The sequence below is a fragment of the Thalassophryne amazonica genome, chromosome 21 (assembly GCF_902500255.1).
Source record: "Thalassophryne amazonica chromosome 21, fThaAma1.1, whole genome shotgun sequence".
Taxonomy (NCBI): Eukaryota; Metazoa; Chordata; class Actinopteri; order Batrachoidiformes; family Batrachoididae; genus Thalassophryne; species Thalassophryne amazonica.
In genome coordinates this window covers 39,122,208-39,144,562 of record NC_047123.1, presented here as the reverse complement: position 1 = coordinate 39,144,562, position 22,355 = coordinate 39,122,208, and the positions used below count along the sequence as shown (strand labels likewise).

The 22,355-nt window shown below is 42.8% G+C and overlaps 3 protein-coding genes and 1 pseudogene across 4 annotated transcripts in view; 2 read left to right on the top strand and 2 right to left on the bottom strand.

Moving 5' to 3' along the window:
• Positions 1 to 46: 46 nt before the first annotated feature.
• Positions 47 to 5,720, bottom strand: batf3 (basic leucine zipper transcription factor, ATF-like 3). Of its 2 annotated transcripts, XM_034162391.1 has the most exons (4): positions 5,639 to 5,720; positions 4,615 to 4,719; positions 1,000 to 1,044; positions 47 to 405 (listed from the first exon to the last, which is right to left on the bottom strand). In XM_034162391.1, exons 1-4 carry the CDS (start codon positions 5,690 to 5,692, stop codon positions 286 to 288), a joined length of 324 nt encoding a protein of 107 aa, XP_034018282.1. In that variant the 5' UTR covers positions 5,693 to 5,720; the 3' UTR covers positions 47 to 285. The 2 variants fall into 2 exon arrangements, with proteins under 2 accessions (XP_034018282.1, XP_034018283.1); XM_034162392.1 differs by lacking the exon at positions 1,000 to 1,044.
• LOC117503630 lies at positions 4,906 to 5,024 on the top strand (annotated as a pseudogene).
• Positions 5,721 to 7,418: 1,698 nt separating the features above from the next.
• On the bottom strand, positions 7,419 to 9,809 carry nsl1 (NSL1 component of MIS12 kinetochore complex). The gene is made up of 6 exons (XM_034162779.1): positions 9,581 to 9,809; positions 9,075 to 9,144; positions 8,865 to 8,995; positions 8,724 to 8,778; positions 8,362 to 8,429; positions 7,419 to 7,700 (listed from the first exon to the last, which is right to left on the bottom strand). The coding sequence occupies exons 1-6, from the start codon at positions 9,743 to 9,745 to the stop codon at positions 7,443 to 7,445; spliced, it is 747 nt and encodes a 248-aa protein (XP_034018670.1). The 5' UTR covers positions 9,746 to 9,809; the 3' UTR covers positions 7,419 to 7,442.
• Positions 9,810 to 12,734: 2,925 nt separating this feature from the next.
• asap2b (ArfGAP with SH3 domain, ankyrin repeat and PH domain 2b) overlaps positions 12,735 to 22,355 on the top strand; it is a 28,253-nt gene continuing 18,632 nt past the window's right edge. The window contains exons 1-4 of the mRNA XM_034162775.1: positions 12,735 to 13,112; positions 21,138 to 21,210; positions 21,949 to 22,094; positions 22,173 to 22,247. Of these exons, the coding sequence (XP_034018666.1) occupies positions 12,987 to 13,112; positions 21,138 to 21,210; positions 21,949 to 22,094; positions 22,173 to 22,247 (420 nt within the window). The 5' untranslated portion in view covers positions 12,735 to 12,986. The remainder of the gene's footprint in view (positions 13,113 to 21,137; positions 21,211 to 21,948; positions 22,095 to 22,172; positions 22,248 to 22,355) is intronic.

Genomic DNA, 22,355 nt, shown 5'->3' with positions numbered 1-22,355 from the left:
GTTGTGGTGGCAACAGAGTAAGCAGCTCATCCCCCACTTCCCTGTGTTTCGCGGGTTATTTAAAATCGAGCCATTGCGATGAAGAGCTTTTTTTTTTCGATGTGTAAAAGCTTTAATATTTATTGGTGTCTTCTGATGTGAGAATAACTGAAGTCTTTCTTCTAACTGCTGCAGGAAGTCATTGTTCACTGTGATGATGTCACCAGAGCACCTGTTACAGAGGCATGGTGAGCAGTGTCCTCTGCAGCTTTACGTCTGTATTGCACGATGGTCAGTTTGTCTTCCTCACTCTGACCAGTCTTCTGTGTTTTTCAGTGAGGACGAGCAGTGCATTATGGCACAGAAGGGCCTGTGGGCGCTTAGAGCTTCGGTCAGCAGGCGCTGCTCCTCGGACAGAGAATCCACCTGGAGGACCAACCAGTGAGCAGTTAGTGACGCTCTGCACTCAAAGTGAGCCATAACTTTAACCTGTTAGTCACCTGACATGAACTAAATGATTCAAATCAACAGCGTCTGTGTGCAGATGTTCTTTTGGAGGCTGGATTAGATTTTTGAGCGAGATTCAGACCTGACTTAAAGTCTCTTCTTTTGTTTTTACTCCTTTCATCTTTTTCCTGGTGTTTCAGCAACCAGCCTTATGACATCACAAACATTTTCATGCGTCATAATGACCTCAGTGGAGTCTGTGAGTGTAGTTTTTGACTTCATGACGTTAAAATTTTGCAGTAATTCTTTACGTTTGATAAATTGGACACTTTGATGTGTAACGTTTTGACACATTGGCCGTTAAATGGGGTGACTGTCGTCAGTCTGCTCCAGCAGCGCTCCCGACCCACACGTTTCCCAACTCTGCTAATTAGCTCAGTCAGGTACTAATCAGGTGCTGGGAAACACCATCGGTGACCAATGACACATGGAGAACATGCAGGAGCAGCAGACCCTGGGACAGTCCAACCCTGAGCTGCTGGTGTCCGATCAGTAAAGGTCGTGTCAGGTCACCTCTCTTCTCAGGATTCGGTTCTTTTGTTCCAGTAGCTCACAAGTCTAAAAATGTAGAAAAGAGGAAAAACATGGATGTAAATTAAAAGTTTACATCTTAAAAAAGTAATTTGTATTTATTTATTTTTTTACTGTTTACATAAATAAACTGCAAATCTTTACATTTGAAAAATAACTAAAATGTAACTTTCTTTGACCACATTGACTTTGTTGTTAAATTAATGTGAAATTTATGTATAATAGACGAGCAGGTCCAGCATGACCAGTATCAGTTCCCACTGAGGAATTTAGAGAATCAAGAACATTAAATTCACATCTGATTTAAAACCATGTTTTAAACATTTGTTGGAAATGGTGATAATGTAAGTTTACAAAATAATTTTTCTTCTGTTGTTTAAAAAATGGTCACACAGTTCGATCCCTATTGTACATTTTTGCAAAAACTGTGAAGTAGAATATAACACTTCTTCTTCTTTCGGCTGCTTCCATTGGGGGTCGCCACAGCAGATCATCCGTCTCCATCTCTCCCTGTCCTCTGTATCTTCCTCTGTCTCACTAAACACCTGCATGTCCTCTCTCAGCACATCCATAAACCTCCTCTTTGGTCTCCCTCTTCTCCTCCTGCCTGGTGGCTCCATCCTCAGCATCCTTCTCCCTATATACCCTGGGTCCCTCCTCTGCACATGTCCAAATCATCTCAGTCTCAGCTCTCAGATTTTATCTCCAAACCGTCCCACCTGAGCTGTCCCTCTGATATGTTCATTCCTAGTCCTGTCCATCCTCCTCACTCCCAAAGAGAATCTCAACATCTTCAGCTCTGCCTCCTGTCTTTTTGTTAGTGCCACCGTCTCTAAGCCGTACAACATAGCTGGTCTCACTACTGTCTTGTAAACTTTCCCCTTCACTCTTGCTGATATTCTTCAGTCACAAATCACTCCTGCCACCTTTCTTCACCCACTCCACCCTGCCTGCACTCTCTTCTTCACCAGAGGGCTCCCTCTCATTCACACGTGGACTCATTCTTGCTTCTACTGACTTTCATTCCCCTTCTCTCCAGAGCATACCTCCACCTCTCCAGACTAGACACAACTTGCTCTCTACAGATCACAATGTCATCTGCAAACATCATAGTCCATGGGGACTCATGTCTGATCTCATCAGTCAACCCGTCCATCACATTACGAAGAAGAAAAGACTCAGAGCTGATCCTTGGTGTAATCCCACCTGTACCTTCAATGAGTCTGTCATTTCTACTCCACATCTCACCACTGTCACACTGTCCTTGTACATGTTCTATACTACCCTCACATACTTTGCTGCCACTCCAGACTTCCTCATACAATACCACAACTCTTCTCTTGGCACCCTGTCATGAGCTTTCTCTAAATCCACAAATGCACAGTGTAACTCCTTCTGACCTTCTCTATACTTTTCCAACAGTACTTTCAGAGCAAACATTGCATCTGTAGTGCTCTTTCTTGGCATGAAACCATATTGCTGCTCATAGATCTTAATCTGTTTTCTAAGCCTAGCTTCTACTACTCTTTCCCATAACTTCATGCTGTGGCTGATCAACTACAGTTATACTGAACTCCTTTAATTTTGTTTTGTGCTTTCATACAGGAAAATGTGAAACAACTATGAAGTCTGTGAAAACACATATAGGCAGTACTCTTACTGTATGTAGTATCACATATATAATTGAGGTTACTGTGATGAAGGTAACTGCAGATGACATTGTGTTCTGTAGTGAGAGTAGAGAGCAAGTTGAGTCTAGCCTGGAGAGGTGGAGATATGCTTTGGAGAGAAGGGGAATGAAAATCAAAAGTAATGGAGGGTTTATGAGGAGGTTTATGGATGTGCTGAGGGATGACATGCAGGTGGTTGGTGAGACAGAGGAAGACACAGAGGACAAGGTGAGATGGAGACAACTGATCTGCTCTGGCACCCCTTAATGGGAGCAGCTGAAAGAAGGAGAATGAATGCTTGAACATTTCCATCAGTTATTAAGAAATACGAGGGCTGTCAATAAAGTACCGGTCCTTTTTATTTTTTTCAAAAACTATATGGATTTCATTCATATGTTTTTACGTCAGACATGCTTGAACCCTCGTGTGCATGCGTGAGTTTTTCCACGCCTGCCAGTGATGTCATTCGCCTGTGAGCACTCCTTGTGGGAGGAGTCGTCCAGCCCCTCGTCGGAATTCCTTTGTCTGAGAAGTTGCTGAGAGACTGGCGCTTTGTTTGATCAAAATTTTTTCTAAACCTGTGAGACACATCGAAGTGGACACGGTTCGAAAAATTAAGCTGGTTTTCAGTGAAAATTTTAACGGCTGATGAGAGATTTTGAGGTGATTCTGTCGCTTTAAGGACTTCGCACGGTGCGAGACGTCACGCAGCGCTCTCAGGCGCCGTCATCAGCCTGTTTCAAGCTGAAAACCTCCACATTTCAGGTTCTATTGATCCAGGACGTCGTGAGAGAACAGAGAAGTTTCAGAAGAAGTCGGTTTCAGCATTTTATCCGGATATTCCACTGTTAAAGGAGATTTTTTTAATGAAAGACGTGCGGACGGGTCCGTGCGTCGGGACGCAGCCGCCGCGACGCTCCGCCACAGGAAAAACACCTCTGTTGAAAGCCTTAAGGACAAGTTGGAACATGTCCTGCCTGTTAAACAATTTCTCATATACTCACTCCACTGAAAGCCATCAAAAGCCGCCTGGATTTTACAAATGGTTATCAACACGGAGGTGTTTTTCCTGTGCCGCCGCACCGCGTCGGCTGCGTCCCGACGCGCGGACCCGTCCGCACGTCTTTCATTAAAAAAATCTCCTTTAACAGTGGAATATCCGGATAAAATGCTGAAACCGACTTCTTCTGAACTTCTCTGTTCTCTCACGACGTCCTGGATCAATAGAGCCTGAAATGTGGAGGTTTTCAGCTTGAAACAGGCTGACGACGGCGCCTGAGAGCGCTGAGCGACGTCTCGCACCGTGGGAAGTCCTTAAAGCGACAGTATCACCTCAAAATCTCTCATCAGCCGTTAAAATTTTCACTGAAAACCAGCTTAATTTTTCGAACCGTGTCCACTTCGATGTGTCTCACAGGTTTAGAAAAAATTTTGATCAAACAACGCGCCAGTCTCTCAGCAACTTCTCAGACAAAGGAATTCCGACGAGGGGCTGGACGACTCCTCCCACAAGGAGTGCTCACAGGCGAATGACGTCACCGACAGGCGTGGAAAAACTCACGCATGCGCACGAGGGTTCAAGCATGTCTGACGTAAAAACATATGAATGAAATCCATATAGTTTTTGAAAAAAATAAAAAGGACCATTACTTTATTGACAGCCCTCGTATAAACAGTATGGTGCTGTGCAGTCAGTCTGCTAGGCTAAGTCAGCTAATCATTTGAGAACTGCCCTCATACCACTTTACCACCAAAAGGAGGTTCTGGTTCTTGGATTGTTTCGGTGTGCTAACTGTAGAACTGATCCACGTCTCTAGCAGCTTCATAATTTAATCTTCCAGAGTTCTTCTGTGTTCTGGTTCCAGGCAGGAATGGACTTTGGGTGCAAAGCTTCAAACATTTCCAAACCTACTTCAGGTTGACGCACCTCATGCAGCTGGTCGGCTCGCTGAGTTTGTCTCTTCCTGCTCTTCTTAGCTGCAGCTCTGTTCTTCTCCCTCCTCCTCATCCTCCGACCTTCATCCTCTGAACCCTGACACACACACACACACACAGAGGCAGGACAGGACAGGACATAATGTAGCGTGAACATGAGCCCAAGGACGGACAACTTTTTTTTTCTTTTTTTTAACCAATGAAGTGTCATGACGAGACGTTTGAAATTCAGCCACAAAATAAAACGACATGTAAAATAAACACATTACATGAATTATTATGGGCACACAGCCGATCTGCTCTGTGTCAGTCTGATCCCATCAGATCTCAGAAGCTAAGCAGAGCAGGATCTGGTTAGTACTTGGATGGGAGACCTCTTTGGAACACCAGTGGCTGTGTGTGTTTCTCCAGGTAACACTGGAGTTGCGTCAGGAAGGGCATCCGGCGTGAAACTTGTGCCAATTACCGATCTGCTGTGGCGACCCCGAACAGAACCGGGAGCAGCCGAATGAACAATCACAACATGAATGATTATGGGCACATATCACAGAACTGGAAAATAATGAGATACTAATTATTAGGTCATCGCACAGCGACTTAACAGTGAGTGAACAGTGTCTTTAGTCTGGATTAATAGAGTCAGTCTGTAATCTGAGCGCCTCGTTCCCCAAACCCGCCTGCAGAGTTTCTCCTCTCTTTTGGAACACAGAGTGAACCAGCGTGTTGAGAACACAAAGCGTTTTGCATCAAATCCTGAACCTTCACAGAGAAAGCTGTAAATCTGCTCCAACACGAACAGGAAGCCGATTTTGTGGAGATATGATGAAATTTTCCTGTTTAAAGCTCAAACGACTGCGTGTAGAAACACTTTTGACCTTTAAAAATGGACAGTTTATGTGAATGACAGAATTATCTTCATATTAAAAGTTGGATGCATCTTATTTCACATCCACTGTAATAATGAAATAACTGTTTAAGTGCATGACCTTTGACCTCTGGAAAAAGGAAGCTTTTACCTCAGGTCGGTCACCGACCGGCTCCTGACGAGATGAAGAGTTGCCGTGTGACATCACAGACCATCAGGCTGAAGCCGTATGTATCAGAGTGTTTGCATGGCGACTGAAGTCCGACTGCCCTCTTTCACTTCAGGTTTAATTCCTTTTTTTTTTTTTTTTTACTTTTACACTTTTCATTTTCACTGCCGTTTTATCTGAAACGCTCTCAGCACTTCTCCAAAGTCAGACAACTCCACGTTACCATGGTAACTATTTTATACAACCCATGAATCAGTTACATTAACACCAGCAAAAAAAAAAAAAAAAGCCAAAATGTAAAATACAGAAAGTTTTAACAAAGAATTTAACTAAAATATGAAAGATGTTTTTGTTTCTGCGTCCAAAATTATGACAGCAGTGTTTAAGTTTTCTGTGGATTTATGTTCGACTCTTTACCTGCTTCTGGTTTGACTGAAACTGAACTTGTAAAGTTTGGTACGAATCTGTTGGTGAAACACCTTATCTTGTAATGACTTTGAAAATGCATTTTTCATAACTTTAAGTTGTGCTTGTCAAGAGGACCTGCTGTCCTTCATCCAGCAAAACCTTGTGTCCTAAAACTCAAGAACCGTGAAACTCTCTAAAAAATTTTTTATACTTGAATACTGGGAGGTAAAACATCTGCCCACCCAAAATAAATAAATACATCAATCATGCATTTCTGACATTTATAAATGCCTTTTTTTTTTCCCCACTGAATTTTGGGTTTCAGGTGGAAATTTACCGGGAGCCCTAAAATACTCACATCGCCCACAAGATGGCGATAAAAGCTGCTCAAATGCAGCAAGTTGTCTGTTTATTCGAGAAGTTACCTTTTGGGCCGACAGACAAAAAATAAACTTACAGTTGTGTCCTTTGACCTTATGGACAACGTACTTGTAAAAATGGTTCTAAGGTTTTTTTCTTCTAACATCTATTTTTAGTTATTTCTTCATTGTTGGCTCTGACCTCATCTGTGTAAAAGGTCGGTGTCCCATTACAAACCATCGCAGTATCAGAAAACATTTTCTTGTAAATCAGTGTTTGACATTTTTAACTGCTTTGCCGCTTTAACATCTTCCACCCCAACATAAAGGAATCTGTTAAAAATAAGTTGTTCCTTTACACCAAGTTTCATGAAAACTAGTTTGACCACACCATATTTCACTCACTTACACACACACACACCAAACATTTAATCAGATATCATTAAAATCAGCGTACTTCTTTTAGGGAATTCAGTTAAAATACTGTAAAACCCATCATGATAAACAGTAATAATTAGAAGCACCAGGTATCCATGGTTACCTGATTAAATATGATCATCTATGTAATTTTATTTTATTTATGTAACTGAGATGATGCACAAATATTTTTCTTGTTCCTCGGACTGATGTCACGCCAACAATCCCCCCTCCCCCCCAAAAAGAAGAAAGTGACACAAAATTAGGCACGCCCAGCTCCACTCATGAGCTGACCTGATTTAATTGGTTAATTAATTAATTGGAATGTTTGTGGGTCAAATATTTAAATGATTTAAAGCTGTTCTGAGGGTTTTGCTACAATATTTATTATTGTGCTTTTATTTATTTTTTTGAAGGGTTCAGATGATCGTTGAATATTTAAAGATGAACACTGAAGCTGAACACTGATCTACGTGAAACAAAAACATTTTATTGATGAGGGAAAAGTGAAACAATCTCAGAACTTTACAGTTAAGAAACCTGAATATTCCAAATGTGCTGTGTGTTTTTCTTTCACAGGAGTTAAAACGTGTTTGTTGGCTTCATTGGGAGATTTGCTGTGTTCCGCTTGGGTCTGTTTTCTTGCGTAGGGGAACATAGCAGTCTGTGGCGGCCGCGTCCTCTGTGGCTCTTTTGATTGGCTGTCTGTTGGCTCTGGCTCTGCCCGTAGAAGGGAGTGGAATTTCTGATTGTCCGTTGATGCCGAAGACTTCCTGGTGGATCTGCAGAGAAGCGTTGCTTGGTTTCATGTTGAGGATCTCACAGAGGCCTTCAGCTTGTTTCTGCAGCGTGTTCATTGACTGCACAGAAAATACAATCAATCATCAATAATAACATCAAATCAACAGATGATAGTTAATCACATGATAGTTTAAAACGGTCACAACTACATCCAAAAATTCTTACAGATGTGACGAGCAGTAAACTTTAAAATCCGACTGTAAGCATGTTCCTATTGATTTACACTCATTTAAACTTTGTTTGAACCAATTTCTCCATTTTTGGTAAAACGTTTTAATAAAATCACTCAAAACTGACCTGATTCTAAAAATCGGAGCATCTTCTTCAGAAAAATCATGTAAAATTATTAATTTTACAGCAAAGTAGTTCGCAGTTACTTTCTGTAAAATACTTAATCCTCAAAGTGTTTGAGCGTGAACAGAACGTATAGGTTTAATTTTTTGCATTAGCATAATTACTGTGTTTGCGCATATGTTCTTGTTTAAATGGTGGCATTGCCACGTTGGTTATTTAGATTCTAATTTTGCCATGAGGGGGTGCAGTCTCTGGCAGGTAATGTACGTGAGGTCTCTGAAGATGCAGTCAGACTTGTAATTGTAGCTAACACTTTAGATTAGTTTAGGGTCAGTGTCGCCCTTGTTACACTCAAATCATGTTGGCGGCCTGCTGGGGGCATCACTCCACAGGATGTTTATTAATGGACAAAAAGATGCTTCTTACCTTGAAGACCTCGATGGCTTGTTTCACCATTTTAGGTGCTGCTGATGACAAATTGTTCATGATGTCATCTGGTGTAAAAAAAAAAAAAAAAAGTGCATTTAAAAAAAAATCTAAAATGTGACCTTCTCATGTTTCTCACATTAGTCATGTTTTGGTCAATTTGTGGATTCTGGACTTGAAGGTCAGACAAAAATTCAAATTTCTCTGTTCCTCCTCAAACAGCAAATGAACATGAAGCACCCAAACGCAGGAGTAAAGGTCAGCCAAATCAAAGAGGTCCAGCCTGGGCCGAGGCACAGCTAACACCACACCATCACCAGAATAAACAACCACCAGATATGGTGGCTCTTCGAGGAACATACCTTGGTACAGGTCTTTGAAAACCTCTTGAGGATGAAGGTCTCGCTCAAACAGGGTCTTGAAGGCAGACAGAGCAGAACGTTGCATTAGACTTCAAGACCATCACACGGAGGTTAGACACGGAAACCAGCCTCAGAACCCACCATCAGTTTGCGTTCAGCCTTGAGTGAGTGGACCACGTGGGGCAGGATCTTCCTTGGGTAAGTACGACGCCTCCTGGAGGTTTCAACAATGGTGTCATCTAGCAAGCTTTCCAGGTCTACGGACTCGTCCTCTGCAAAGGGAAAAAGCAGCGGATCAAAATGATGTTTGTTCGATGGTAACATGGTCACACAGAACAGGCACCGAGTCACCTTCATCAGGTGCTTCGTCCCACCGCTTCCCCTTCACCAACACGTTGTCTCGAACGGCTGCTTCAAAGTTCTGCAGACAACTTTCGCAATCAGTGTCACCAAACACCTTTGACCTCATGACCCCATATGCTCTTCAGACGTAATTCTACTTCTCTCACATTAAGCAACGACTTCCTTTAATTTATCAAAGAAAAGCCACAAAAAATAAAATTAAAATATTGCCTTTGTCTGTTTGAACCTGATTGAAAGAATAAAATGTGGTTTATTGTAATGTGTGATGGACGTTTTTACAGTTAAACACATTTTATATAAAAAAAAATTAATAAATAAGCTATTTGTAGCATTACATTAAGTAATTTGATTGAATTTTAAAAGATTTTTTTAACTGAAAAAAAACTTAAGCTGGCTATTTTTGTACAAACCACACATTTCATGATCATCTTTAAAAAAGTTCTATCTAGTTTGTTTATTTATTTCTTTATTTTTGGTGAGTTTGTTAAATTTACCGCGAGCAGCTCCTGCAGTAAAACTCGTTTGGTCTTCTCACAAACCTCCGTCTGTCCATCGAGAACTTTCTTTAACACGTCTTTATATGTATTTATTTGATCGTTCAGCTGTTTTTTAGACGATATTTGGATTCGGAGTTCTTTATTTACACCGTCAGGATCCATTTTTACCGCCAGCTGCTGGTCCGTCTGCTAAAGCTGCCCCCGGAACAACACGAGTGACGGAGGAAAGTTCCGAACTGATCCTTTCGTCTTCCGCTTTACCGGAGAAAAATGACTTTATTCTGAAGGCAGGCAGGCAAAAAAAAAAAAAAAAAGTCCTTTAAAAATCGCCAGCAATTTGTTTGTACTATTGGGTGTGCAACTTGTCCTGTGTGTTACTTTGGTGACGCTGGCCCCATCTGGCATATGGAAAAACAGTTTTGTAGTCCTGGTCTCCATCCTCATGACTCCTGTCCTTTATTTTCACAAGTTTGAAAATCTATTCAGAAAATATTTTGGGCTGCACCAGATGAGCCTCTGTCCAATCTTGTCAAATAAACTCATCCCTCCATCATTCCGAGATGTTACATTTAGTGTGTGGCAACACAAGGGTTTAAAATATTTCAAAGATTTTTATTTTTTTTTAGGGCACATTCGCTTCTTTTGCAATAGTGTCTGAAAAGTACGGTCTGCCAGCTTCTCATGTCTTTAATATTTACAGGTAAGACACTTTTATTCAGTCATCCTCCACTGGGTTTCCAGTTAAGTGAGCTCATGTCCTTTGACCCAACCAGAAAAAAAGTCAGGTCATACTGAATCTAATAAATTCACCCTCCTCTTTTGCAATTAAACAATCTTGGGAGTCAGATCTTTAAATAAAATTTAATGAGACAGTGTGGGTTGATATTTTGAGGACCATTCATTCATCTTCAGTTCATTCTCTTATTCAATTTAAAGGGGTTCACCGGACACACCTACACAAATCCAAACTCGCCATAATTTATCCTCAAACTGACCCAACGTGCGATAGATGTAAATCACGGGAAGCCACTCTGATAAGTTTTGGACTTGTCCTAAAATCCCAATTTTTTGAGAGGATGTTTGTGAAGCATATGTGTATTTATTTCTTATGTTTCTCCTCTTTCTTGTTTACATATAACTATCTGCCTTTAAAGTGACAGTAAGTCCACATGTTCTTTGTTTTACGGTGTTTTTTTTATTTTATATTTTTGTAATGTATTTTTATATTGTGAAAAGTTCAATAAATATATTAACAAATCACCACTAATTAAACATTTATAAATGAGCTCGTTTTGGTAAATGTTGGCCCAGTGAGAGATCAGCAAATGGACATGGGTTAGAGTGAGAGGTCACCTGAGTCAGAGGTCTGCCTTTGGAGGCTGCCTTTGTAAACGGTGACAGAGTGAGAGGTCTGCCTTTGTAAACGGTGACAGAGTGAGAGGTCTGCCTTTGTAAACGGTGACAGAGTGAGAGGTCTGCCTTTGGAAATGGTGACAGAGTGAGAGGTCTGCCTTTGTAAACGGTGACAGAGTGAGAGGTCTGCCTTTGGAAACGGTGACAGAGTGAGAGGTCTGCCTTTGTAAACGGTGACAGAGTGAGAGGTCTGCCTTTGTAAACGGTGACAGAGTGAGAGGTCTGCCTTTGGAAATGGTGACAGAGTGAGAGGTCTGCCTTTGTAAGCATTGACAGAGTGAGAGGTCTGCCTTTGTAAGCGGTGACAGAGTGAGAGGTCTGCCTTTGGAAATGGTGACAGAGTGAGAGGTCTGCCTTTGTAAGCATTGACAGAGTGAGAGGTCTGCCTTTGTAAGCGGTGACAGAGTGAGAGGTCTGCCTTTGGAAATGGTGACAGAGTGAGAGGTCTGCCTTTGTAAGCATTGACAGAGAGGTCTGCCTTTGGAAATGGTGACAGAGTGAGAGGTCTGCCTTTGTAAGCATTAACAGAGTGAGAGGTCTGCCTTTGGAAATGGTGACAGAGTGGGAGGTCTGCCTTTGTAAGCATTAACAGAGTGAGAGGTCTGCCTTTGGAAATGGTGACAGAGTGAGAGGTCTGCCTTTGTAAGCATTAACAGAGTGAGAGGTCTGCCTTTGGAAATGATGACAGAGTGAGAGGTCTGCCTTTGTAAGCATTGACAGAGTGAGAGGTCTGCCTTTGGAAATGGTGACAGAGTGAGAGGTCTGCCTTTGTAAGCATTGACAGAGTGAGAGGTCTGCCTTTGGAAACGGTAACAGAGTGAGAGGTCTGCCTTTGTAAGCATTGACAGAGTGAGAGGTCTGCCTTTGGAAACGGTAACAGAGTGAGAGGTCTGCCTTTGTAAGCATTGACAGAGTGAGAGGTCTGCCTTTGGAAACGGTAACAGAGTGAGAGGTCTGCCTTTGTAAGCATTGACAGAGTGAGAGGTCTGCCTTTGTAAGCATTGACAGAGTGAGAGGTCTGCCTTTGTAAGCATTGACAGAGTGAGAGGTCTGCCTTTGGAAACGGTGACAGAGTGAGAGGTCTGCCTTTGGAAATGGTGACAGAGTGAGAGGTCTGCCTTTGTAAGCATTGACAGAGTGAGAGGTCTGCCTTTGGAAATGGTGACAGAGTGAGAGGTCTGCATTTGTAAGCATTGACAGAGTGAGAGGTCTGCCTTTGGAAATGGTGACAGAGTGAGAGGTCTGCCTTTGTAAGCATTAACAGAGTGAGAGGTCTGCCTTTGGAAATGGTGACAGAGTGAGAGGTCTGCCTTTGTAAGCATTGACAGAGTGAGAGGTCTGCCTTTGGAAATGGTGACAGAGTGAGAGGTCTGCCTTTGTAAGCATTGACAGAGTGAGAGGTCTGCCTTTGGAAACGGTGACAGAGTGAGAGGTCTGCCTTTGTAAGCACTGACAGAGTGAGAGGTCTGCCTTTGGACACGGTAACAGAGTGAGAGGTCTGCCTTTGGAAATGGTGACAGAGTGAGAGGTCTGCCTTTGTAAGCATTGACAGAGTGAGAGGTCTGCCTTTGTAAGCACTGACAGAGTGAGAGGTCTGCCTTTGGAAACGGTGACAGAGTGAGAGGTCTGCCTTTGTAAGCACTGACAGAGTGAGAGGTCTGCCTTTGGAAACGGTGACAGAGTGAGAGGTCTGCCTTTGGAAATGGTGACAGAGTGAGAGGTCTCTCGCTCTGCCTCCTCTTGCTGCTCCTCAGGTGAGTGGACGCGCAGCTAAAATATCTCGGGTCCGAGTCTGAGCTTCAGGCTTCACGTCAGAGCTAATCATGGAAAGAAATCCTTTAACTTTTTTATGACGTAATAAAGGTGTCGTTGAGTTATGAGGTGTCGAGCAGCTTTGTGGCAGGTTTTTCTCTCACTTTGAGTCGCTTTGAGTCTCACCTTGTGCTGCGTTCGCTTCCTGGTTTTCCTGTCTGGATTTTTTTTTTTCACCATGCCGGAGCTGATCACCGTGACAGAGTTTATCTCAGAGACTAATGAGGACTACAAAGCTCCAACCACCTCCAGCTTCACCACCCGGATGTCCCACTGCAGGAACACCGTGTCCGCGCTCGAGGAGGTACCAGGAACCACACAGCGCACCTGTTTCACGAGGATGGGAAAAAAAATGATGGCTAAAACTAAAACCACTCTCGGATTTAAAGTCCTGAATCGGAGCGTATCCACATTACATCTATATTGATTATTTTATTTATTTGTTTTTAATTTGTTTATAGTCTGAACAGGGAAAAAAAAATCCATGAAATGCGACCCCTCCCCAAATCAGACCGTAGCCATATGAGGGACCAACAGTGATCCAAGAAACTGTCAGAAAAAAAAATCTGGAGTCCAGGTGAAGCAACAGGAAATGACAAAAAATATCCAAATCAGAACAAAAACCATCCAGAAGCTTCAAATTTTGATTGAGGCAGGATGAATGTTGCCGTATAATTTAAATCAGATTTATTTTAGATTCACAGAGTGGATTAACCAGCAGAAGATCTGTTCCTCAAAGATGTCTCTGGACTGAGGTTTGGAACTAACTGAACACAAGGGAAGTGTGGGTTGTATCCTCAGAGAGGACAGATGTCCTTTGTGGTGTTCCACAAGGTTCAGTCCTGGGACCAGATGACATACTCAACAATGAACACAAAGTGCTGAAATATGCAGATATAAAAATTTCTGTAATAAAAAATAACATACCTACAAAAAGACCCTGATGCAATGCGACAGTAATCTTTTACGGGTAAAGGTTCAGTCCGAGTAAATGCAGCTGGAGTCACAAGTAAATTCTGGACAGTGAGATTATCAAAAAACAGCCAATTGTTTACAAGTCACGAAATCTTTGCGAAAATGTTGCAGCTGCCGACAAAAGGCCATATAGTTTCTTGGGAAGATTCAGAATGTTCACGTAAAGACATCATGGTGCCGACTACCTGAGGGAGGAACTGAACCACACCTGGAGTCCCGCGCTCAGGTGTGGTAGTCATACTCCCCCCCCCCCCCCCCCCAAAAAAAAAGTAAAGCGCCATTTTACAATGACAATTCCAGAGATGAAAGGGTTTTTTTTGTTTGTTTTTCCACAGGAAATCAGAGTTGTAGGTTCAGTCTGACTTCACCCGAATGACTAAAACAAGGCTTCAGTCGTGAGTAAAGTGAAAAACAGACTCCAGGCTGAAGGTTCAGAATTACAGCTTCACTCAGAATGAAGTTCATTAAGTCAGCTCATCACCTGAAAAACATGAAGAAAATGAATATTATATGAGTGAACAACAAATACACAAAACTGGAATCTATTATAAAATGGGCTGGAGGCTAAATGAGCTAACGGCTGGAGGCTAACATACAAAAACAGGGCCGTCATTCAGTCAAAAATTATTTCATAGTTATACTGATCAGCAAATATCAACACAAAGCAAAACTTTTGAACAAATTCAACACACTTTTTTTTTAATAGTCTACTGCATGCTAAGCTAGCGCCGCCGCAGTCAGACCGGTTAGCTCGCTAACGAGAAAAAGTGAAAGATTTGTTTTTATAAGCTAAAACCAGTAAAATTAACAGTTTTCATTTCATACATGAAATACAGCTCAAAATGACCCAGAGAGACAATTTAAAATAAGGCATTTAAAATGATTGATGAATAAAAAACAAACAAACAAAAAAAAAACAAAAATTTCAGACTGGACAGGACAAACAAGTTTGGGCTACCTTCTTCTTTGTCTTTCAGCTGTTCCCGTTAGGGGTCGCCACAGAAGATCAATCGTTTCCATCTCACCCTGTCCTCTGTATCTTCCTCTGTCACACCAACCACCTGCATGTCCTCTCTCAGCACATCCATGAACCTCCTCTTTGGTCTCCTTCTTCTCCTCCTGCCTGGTGGCTCCATCCTCAGCATCCTTCTCCCTATATACCCTGGGTCCCTCCTCTGCACATGTCCAAACCATCTCAATCTCGCCTCTCTGACTTTGTCTCCAAACCGTCCCACCTGAGCTGTCCCTCTGATATGTTCATTCCTAATCTTGTCCATTCTTGTCACTCCCAAAGAGAATCTCAACATCTTCAGCTCTGCCACCTCCAGCTCTGCCTCCTGTCTTTTTGTTAGTGCCACTGTCTCTAAACCATACAACATAGCTGGTCTCACTACTGTTTTGTAAACATTCCCCTTCACTCTTGCTGATATTCTTCGGTCACAAATCACTCCTGCCACCTTTCTCCACCCACTCCACCCTGCCTGCACTCTCTTCTTCACCTCTCTACCACACTCTCCATTACTTTGAACAGTTGACCCCAAATATTTAAACTCATCTACTTTCACCACTTCTACTCCTTGTAACTGCACTATTCCACTGGGCTCCCTCTCATTCACACACATGTACTCAGTCTTGCGTCTACTGACTTTCATTCCCCTTCTCTCCAAAGCATATCTCCACTTCTCCAGACTAGACTCAACTTGCTCTCTACTCTCACTACAGATCACAATGTCATCTGCAAACATCATAGTCCATGGGGACTCCTGTCTGATCTCATCAGACAACCTGTCCATCACCACTGCAAACAAGAAAGGACTCAGAGCTGATCCTTGGTGTAATCCCACTTCCACCTTGAATGAGTCTGTCATTCCGACTGCGCATCTCACCGCTGTCACACTATTCTTGTACATGTCCTGCACTACCCTAACATACTTCTCTGCCACTCCAGACTTCCTCATACAATGCCACAACTCTTCTCTTTGCACCCTATCATAAGCTTTTTCTAAGTCCACAAACACACAATGTAACTCTTTCTGGCCTTCTCTGTACTTTTCCAACAGTATTCTCAGAGCAAACATTGCATCTGTAGTGCTCTTTCTCAGCATGAAACCATATTGCTGCTCACAGATCTCCACCTGTTTTCTAAACCTAGCTTCTACTACTCTTTCCCATAACTTCATGCTGTGGCTGATCAGCTTTATGCCTCTGTAGTTACTGCAGCTCTGCACATCACCCTTGTTCTTGAAAATAGGAACCAGCACACTTCGTCTCCACTCCTCAGGCATCCTCTCACTTTACAAGATTTTATTAAACAATCTGGTTAGAAACTCTACTGCCATCTCCTAGACATTTCCATGCCTCCATTGGAATGTCATCTGGACCAACTGCCTTTCCACTCTTCATCCTCTTCATAGCAGCCCTCACTTCTTCCTTGCTAATCTCTTTTACTTCCTGATTTACTCTCACCACATCATCCAGCCTTTTCTCTCGCTCATTATCTTTATTCATCAACTCTTCAAAATATTCCCTCCACCTTCTCAGCACACACTCCTCACTTGTCAGCACATTACCATGTGCATCTTTTACCACCCTAACCTGCTGCACATCCTTTCCAGCTCTGTCACTTTGTCTGGCCAATCGGTACAAGTCCTTTTCTCCTTCCTTACTATTCAACTTCTTGTACAGCTCGCAATATGCCTTTTCCTTTGCTTTTGCCACTTCTCTTCTCGCCTTACGCCACATCTCCTTGTATTCCTGTCTACTTTCTTTATCTCTCCGACTATCCCAAAACTTTTTCGCCAACCTCTTTCTCCTTATGCTTTCCTGGACCTCTTCATTCCACCACCAAGTCTCCTTGTCTTCCTTCCACTGTCCAGATGTCATACCCAGTACTGCCCTAGCTGTCTCCCTCACAACATCTGCAGTACTTTTCTAGTTGTCCTCCAACCAGTGCTTCTCTCACCTGCTCGCTAAATTTCACACAACAGTCTTCCTCCTTCAGCTTCCACCATCTGATCCTTTGTTGAGCTCTCACTCTCTTCTTCTTCTTTACCTCTAAAGTCATCCTACAAACAACCATCCTATGCTGTCTAGTGACACTCTCTCCTGCTACCACCTTACAGTCTCTGATTTCTTTTAGCTTGCATCTCCTATAAAGAATGTAGTCCACCTGTGTGCACCTTCCTCCACTCTTATATGTTACCCTGTGCTCCTCCCTTTTCTTAAAGTAGGTATTCACCACAGCCATTTCCATCCTTTTTGCAAAATCAACTACCATCTGTCCTTCCCTATTCCTATCCTTGATACCATATCTACCCATTACTTCCTCATCACCTCTGTTCCCTTCACCAACATGCCCATTGAAGTCTGCTCCTATCACCACTCTTTCATGCTTGGGCACACTCTCCACCACCTCATCTAATACACTCCAGAAATCTTCTTTCTCCTTCATCTCACAACCTACCTGTGGGGCATATGCACTGATGATATTCATCATCACCCCTTCAATTTCCAACTTCACACTCATCACCCTGTCAGACACTCGTTTAACCTCCAACACACTTTTAACATACTCTTCCTTTAAAATGACCCCAACACCATTTATCTTCCTGTCCTCACCATGGTACAACAAGGTGTACCCCCTGCTGATGCTCCTGCTCTTACTTCCCTTCCACTTGGTCTCTTGCACACACAATATGTCTACCTTTCTCCTCTCCATCATATCAGCCAGCTCTCTCCCTTTACCAGTCATACTACCAACATTCAAAGTCCCCACTCTCATTTCCACCCTTCTAGTTTTCTTCTTCTCCCGCTGTTTGTGGCAACATTTTCCTCCTCTTCTTCGTCGTCGTCTTCACCCAGCAGTAGCCCAATTTCCACCGGCACCCTGTTGGGCAATAGCACCAGTGGCGGACGTTGTTAACCCGAGCTGCGACCGATCCGGTATGGGAATTCGATTCTGAGTCTGCATAGTTGGGTTGGCTTGTTTAACGCCGGATGCCCTTCCTGACGCAACCCTCCTCATTTATCCGGGCTTGGGACCGGCACTCAGGTAGGATTAAAATTGATTTCTTCATAACACTATTTTCTTGGATTTCTACAAGCAGTAACAGTGACCTCTAGTGGCCTTCGGGATTCTTCATAAATGACATGCAACGAAAAAGTCAACTTGAAGTGTTTCTGCCTGAATGAGGCTGGGGACGCTGTGCCGACATTCCGCTGGAAACTAAAAGAATAAATTCACGTTCCGATGTTAAAAGCTAGTTCACTGATCGAGGTTCACTGATCCTCATCTGCAGCTGTCAGAACTCAACCTTTAAACACGGATTACGCAGATTTTTAGGAGTTACTGACAGAAACGTTGACTGACTTCATTATTCATTTATTAAATGCAAAATTCTTTTCACACGTCTTTTCTTTAATGTATTTGCCCTTAAATTCTCTTTTCACTAAATTAAGTTGCATTGACTTCCTGCCATTAAAATGAGATTTTATGTGATAACATTTTATGAGACTGGAAAAATCCGCTTGTCAAACTTTTATTACCTTTGCCAACAAATATGTTTTCACCTGTGTGTTCATTCATTTATCTTCAATCGCTTGGTCCAATTAAAGGTCACGGGGGTGAAGCCTATCCCAGCAGTCATAGAGCGTGAGGCGGGTTCACCCTGGACAGGACGCCTGTCTGTCACAGGGACACAAACAGACAAACACATTCACACCTACGGACAGTTTAAAGTTTCCAATCCATCTAACCCGCATGTCTTTGGATGTGGGAGGAAGCCGGAGCACCTGGAGGAAACCCACGGAAACACGGGGAGAACATACAAACTCCACACAGAAAGGCCACAGGTGGGAATCAGACCCATGACCTTCTTGCTGTGAGGCAACAGTGCTAACCACTAAACCACCGTGCTGCTGTTTGTCTGTTTGTGAACAGCCTGTAACCCACAATTTTTCATGTATCATTATGAAATTTTTACAGATGATTTATATGAATTTATATTTATATAAATTTATAAATTTATAATTATAAATATATAATTTATATTTATTTTTAATTTATTTATAAATTTATTAATATATTTATTGAGTTTATACGTATTCTGATAGGAAAGAATTAATTCAATTTTCAAGGTCAAAGGTCAAGGTCAGGAAAAATATTAGAAAAATCCCCATCGTTTAACAGTGAACAAATTTACAAAAATTCATAGCTCTGTCAAAAAATATCGAATTTCTTTCATATGTGAAAGAAGCATTTTGTAGGATGGTCTCCTTTATTGACTGACAAAGTCTGATCCAGATGGTGGATTTTGTGGACATTTGAAAGGACCATTTATTGTACATTTTATATTATATCTCAGTCAAAAGTGCCTCAGTCACTCTCATTTTTCTGTTCTGGATTTACTTTCACCACCAAAACTGGATGGAGGTTCCAGTTTTCTGCCTGTTTGTCTTCCAGTTATCAGTCGGAATCCAAGTGACAAAAAGCAACGACACGTTGTGCACAGCAGAGATAAACAACGTTCTGTGAAAATTAACTGAAAAAGAATTCAGATACGGAAAAAGCTGAAAAGAAAGAACCTGACAACACTACAAAAAAAAACCCTTATTTCAATTCAAATACATGAACTAAATACATCCTCCTGCCATGTGATCACATCTAATTTATCTTTTAACAGCACTTTGACCTTGAATATTTTTCCGAAGTAAATTTTGTGGAATTGGACACCAGTGTTGGTGGAGGTTTGTGCGCTCATTTAGGTTAATTTTGTGTGTTTTTGTTTGTGGCGCTGTGTTTCGGGCTGTAAGTGTAACATAATGTTGCTGTTTTTCACTAAAAAAGGAGAAGAGAGACTCAGAACTTCTGCTCACTGACTCGACCGTTATGTTCAGCACATACTTTTAGCTGCGGTGTTGTAACAGTGTGCAGCACGCAGTCTTGCAATGCCATGATCACACACATTTGTTAAGCACAGTGGAATGAGGAAGCAGTACAGGGTCAAAGGTGAGTGGCTAAAGTGGTGAGTTTGTGGAGACTTAGTCTAACAAAAGTCGACTATTTTGCATGAAATATTCCTGATGTTACCATCATCACAAACTTGTAGCATTATGGTGTGCCTCCTGCCTGTTGCATGCTGGGACGGCTCTGCCCTGAGGCCATGGCACCGCCTGGGCTCTCTGTCCTGCCCCAACAAGTTCTGTCTCACCTAATGTCTCTTATTCCTCTTTTCTCTCTGCTCTTTTCTTTGTCATTGGTTCTCATGAGTCACTCTTTGCTGAGGTGTAGCACCGTGCACGGAGTTACTGTAGCAGCACCGTGCACGGAGTTACTGTAGCAGCACCGTGCACGGAGTTACTGTAGCAGCACCGTGCACGGAGTTACTGTAGCAGCACCGTGCACGGAGTTACTGTAACACCATGTACGGAGTTACTGTAGCAGCACCGTGCACGGAGTTACCGTAGCAGCACCGTGCACGGAGTTACCGTAGCAGCACCGTGCACGGAGTTACCGTAGCAGCACCGTGCACGGAGTCCATGTCTCGGCGTTGATGCAGATGTTGCGCTATGCACAGTTTGTCTAGTCACAGCCACAGAAGAATATAACTTCTGAGTTGTCTGGGTGTCTTGGTGGCTTCCCTCACTGGTCTCCTTTATGAACAATCACTGACTTTTTAAGTTTTCCCGAATGGTTCATGTGATATTTTGTTAAATCCCTTAAATCAAAGCTGAAAGTTGATTTCAACAAGTTTGACTTTAACTCCACTGTAGTGGTGAACAGAGGCAAAATTAAAAAAACATTGTCCAAATACTTATGGATGTGGCTGCACCTTAAAGTAGAACCATAGGTCTACCAGCAGGTGGCGCCTGAGTACACGAGGTATCAATATATTGATTCTATCATTAAAAATTAAATGTTCTGCTGAGAGCTTTGACTTATTGACACTCTGATGTCTCTGGTTCAGTGTCTCGGAGACAAGTTGAGACTTGTGCTTGTTTTTATTTGTGTCTGATCATTGATGGTCTTTCAAACGAGAAACCTTGATGTTGGCGGTTTGTGGTCCAGCCTCCTGGAGCTCCTGCTGAGGACTCGTCTCCAGAAACCAAAGCAGCTCTTTCTTCTGATCACAGCTTCTTATTTTAGCGAGTCTGACCGAGTGCACTTGAAGGTAACCTGCTGACGGGCCGACTCGAGCACCTCCAGGAGCTTTAAACCCTGAAATCTGAAGGAGCAGCAGCATGATCAGATGACACGGGCTCCTCCACGTTATCTAACCACTTATATCCAGGAACAAATGGTGAAAGTAGTTTTCTATCTGTGGTGTCTGACGTCTGTCCGGTTTGTGGTCCTCAGGCTCTGGATGTGGAGCGATCAGTTCTGCAGAAGATCAAGAAGTCAGTCAAGTCCATCAACACGTCTGGTCTGGGTGAGTCACGTCCTCGTTTGCTCAGTGTCTGTGAGGTTTATTCAAGCCTGTCAGTCTCACAGTAACAGTTTCCCCGACTGTCCCGGGACAGAAACACACTGTGTTTGATGTTATAAGTCGTCTGTGTCTGGAACTTTAACTGTGGGTGTGTTCACGGCCCGGTGCGGTCAGGGTGTCGGTATGTTGGTGTCGTGGGTTTGAGTTCAGGCAGGTGGAGTGGAGTACATTCCTGCCATACCAGCATGTCCCAGCATGCTGTGGGAGCGACGACTGAACCGTCTTTGTATCAGCGATGGAGCCACACAAACGTCCACAAAACTGGATAATGAACTCCACACTGAAACACTTGAGTTCCAAAACCATTTCAGGTCATTTAGTCTGGAGCGAAGTTCTTCATGATATCAGCAAAATAATGTAAAATATGAAAAAAAAAACACCTTTACAATGTCATAAAATCTGTTTAAAGCAGTGACGCTCTGAGAGACACAATCAGAATTTATGTGCAGCAACTCATGAAGCTCGCTTCATGAGTTTGGTTTAAACCTGATTGGTTTACATAAATTCCATGAACTGTTTCATGAAGCGAGCTTCATGAAACAGTTCATAAGAAACTGTTGTGAATCCAGAATGTGGGGCGGAGTCGGGGGGGGGGGTTAATGATTTTAATTATCAGTCAGTCTAAACTATTTCTGTTGGGTTGACTGATGGACAGTTCAGTGACTTTGTTTTCTGTTGAAGCTCACGTGGAGAGCGAGGAGCAGTTCATCCAGTCCATGGAGAAGTTCGGGGACAACCTGGTGAGCAGAGAGGACGCTGAGGTCGGCTCTGCCTTCCTCAAGTTTGCCATCTTCACCAAGGAGCTGACGGCACTCTTCAAAAACCTGGTGAGGGAGGCGGGGCGGCGGCGGTGGCCTATGATTGGTGGATGATGGTGAGTGACACTTCAGGCGTTTTTGTTCCAGATGCAGAACATGAGCAACATCATCACCTTCCCTCTGGACAACCTGCTGAAAGGAGACCTGAAGGGGGTCAAAGGGGTGCGTCGTCACCTTTCTGTCTGAAAGTGCTCCAGAAGTCTCACGGCGTATTTACCGTGTGACAACTTCCTGTACACCTGATACAGAACAGCACTTTAACGCAGCTCA

Excerpts from the sequence above, each read along its gene's own strand:
- batf3 (XM_034162391.1), bottom strand. The coding sequence starts at position 5,692 with ATGTCACACGGCAACTCTTCATCTCGTCAGGAGCCGGTCGGTGACCGA. Across the intron at positions 1,045-4,614 it reads GAGCCGACCAGCTGCATGAG|ACTTGTGAGCTACTGGAACA; the intron begins GTGCGTCAACCT and ends CTACATTTTTAG. Across the intron at positions 406-999 it reads ACCGAATCCTGAGAAGAGAG|GTGGATTCTCTGTCCGAGGA; the intron begins GTGACCTGACAC and ends TTGGTCCTCCAG.
- nsl1 (XM_034162779.1), bottom strand. The coding sequence starts at position 9,745 with ATGGATCCTGACGGTGTAAATAAAGAACTCCGAATCCAAATATCGTCT. Across the intron at positions 8,779-8,864 it reads AGGCTGAACGCAAACTGATG|ACCCTGTTTGAGCGAGACCT; the intron begins GTGGGTTCTGAG and ends TCTGCCTTCAAG. Across the intron at positions 8,430-8,723 it reads TTTCAAAGACCTGTACCAAG|ATGACATCATGAACAATTTG; the intron begins GTATGTTCCTCG and ends TTTTTACACCAG.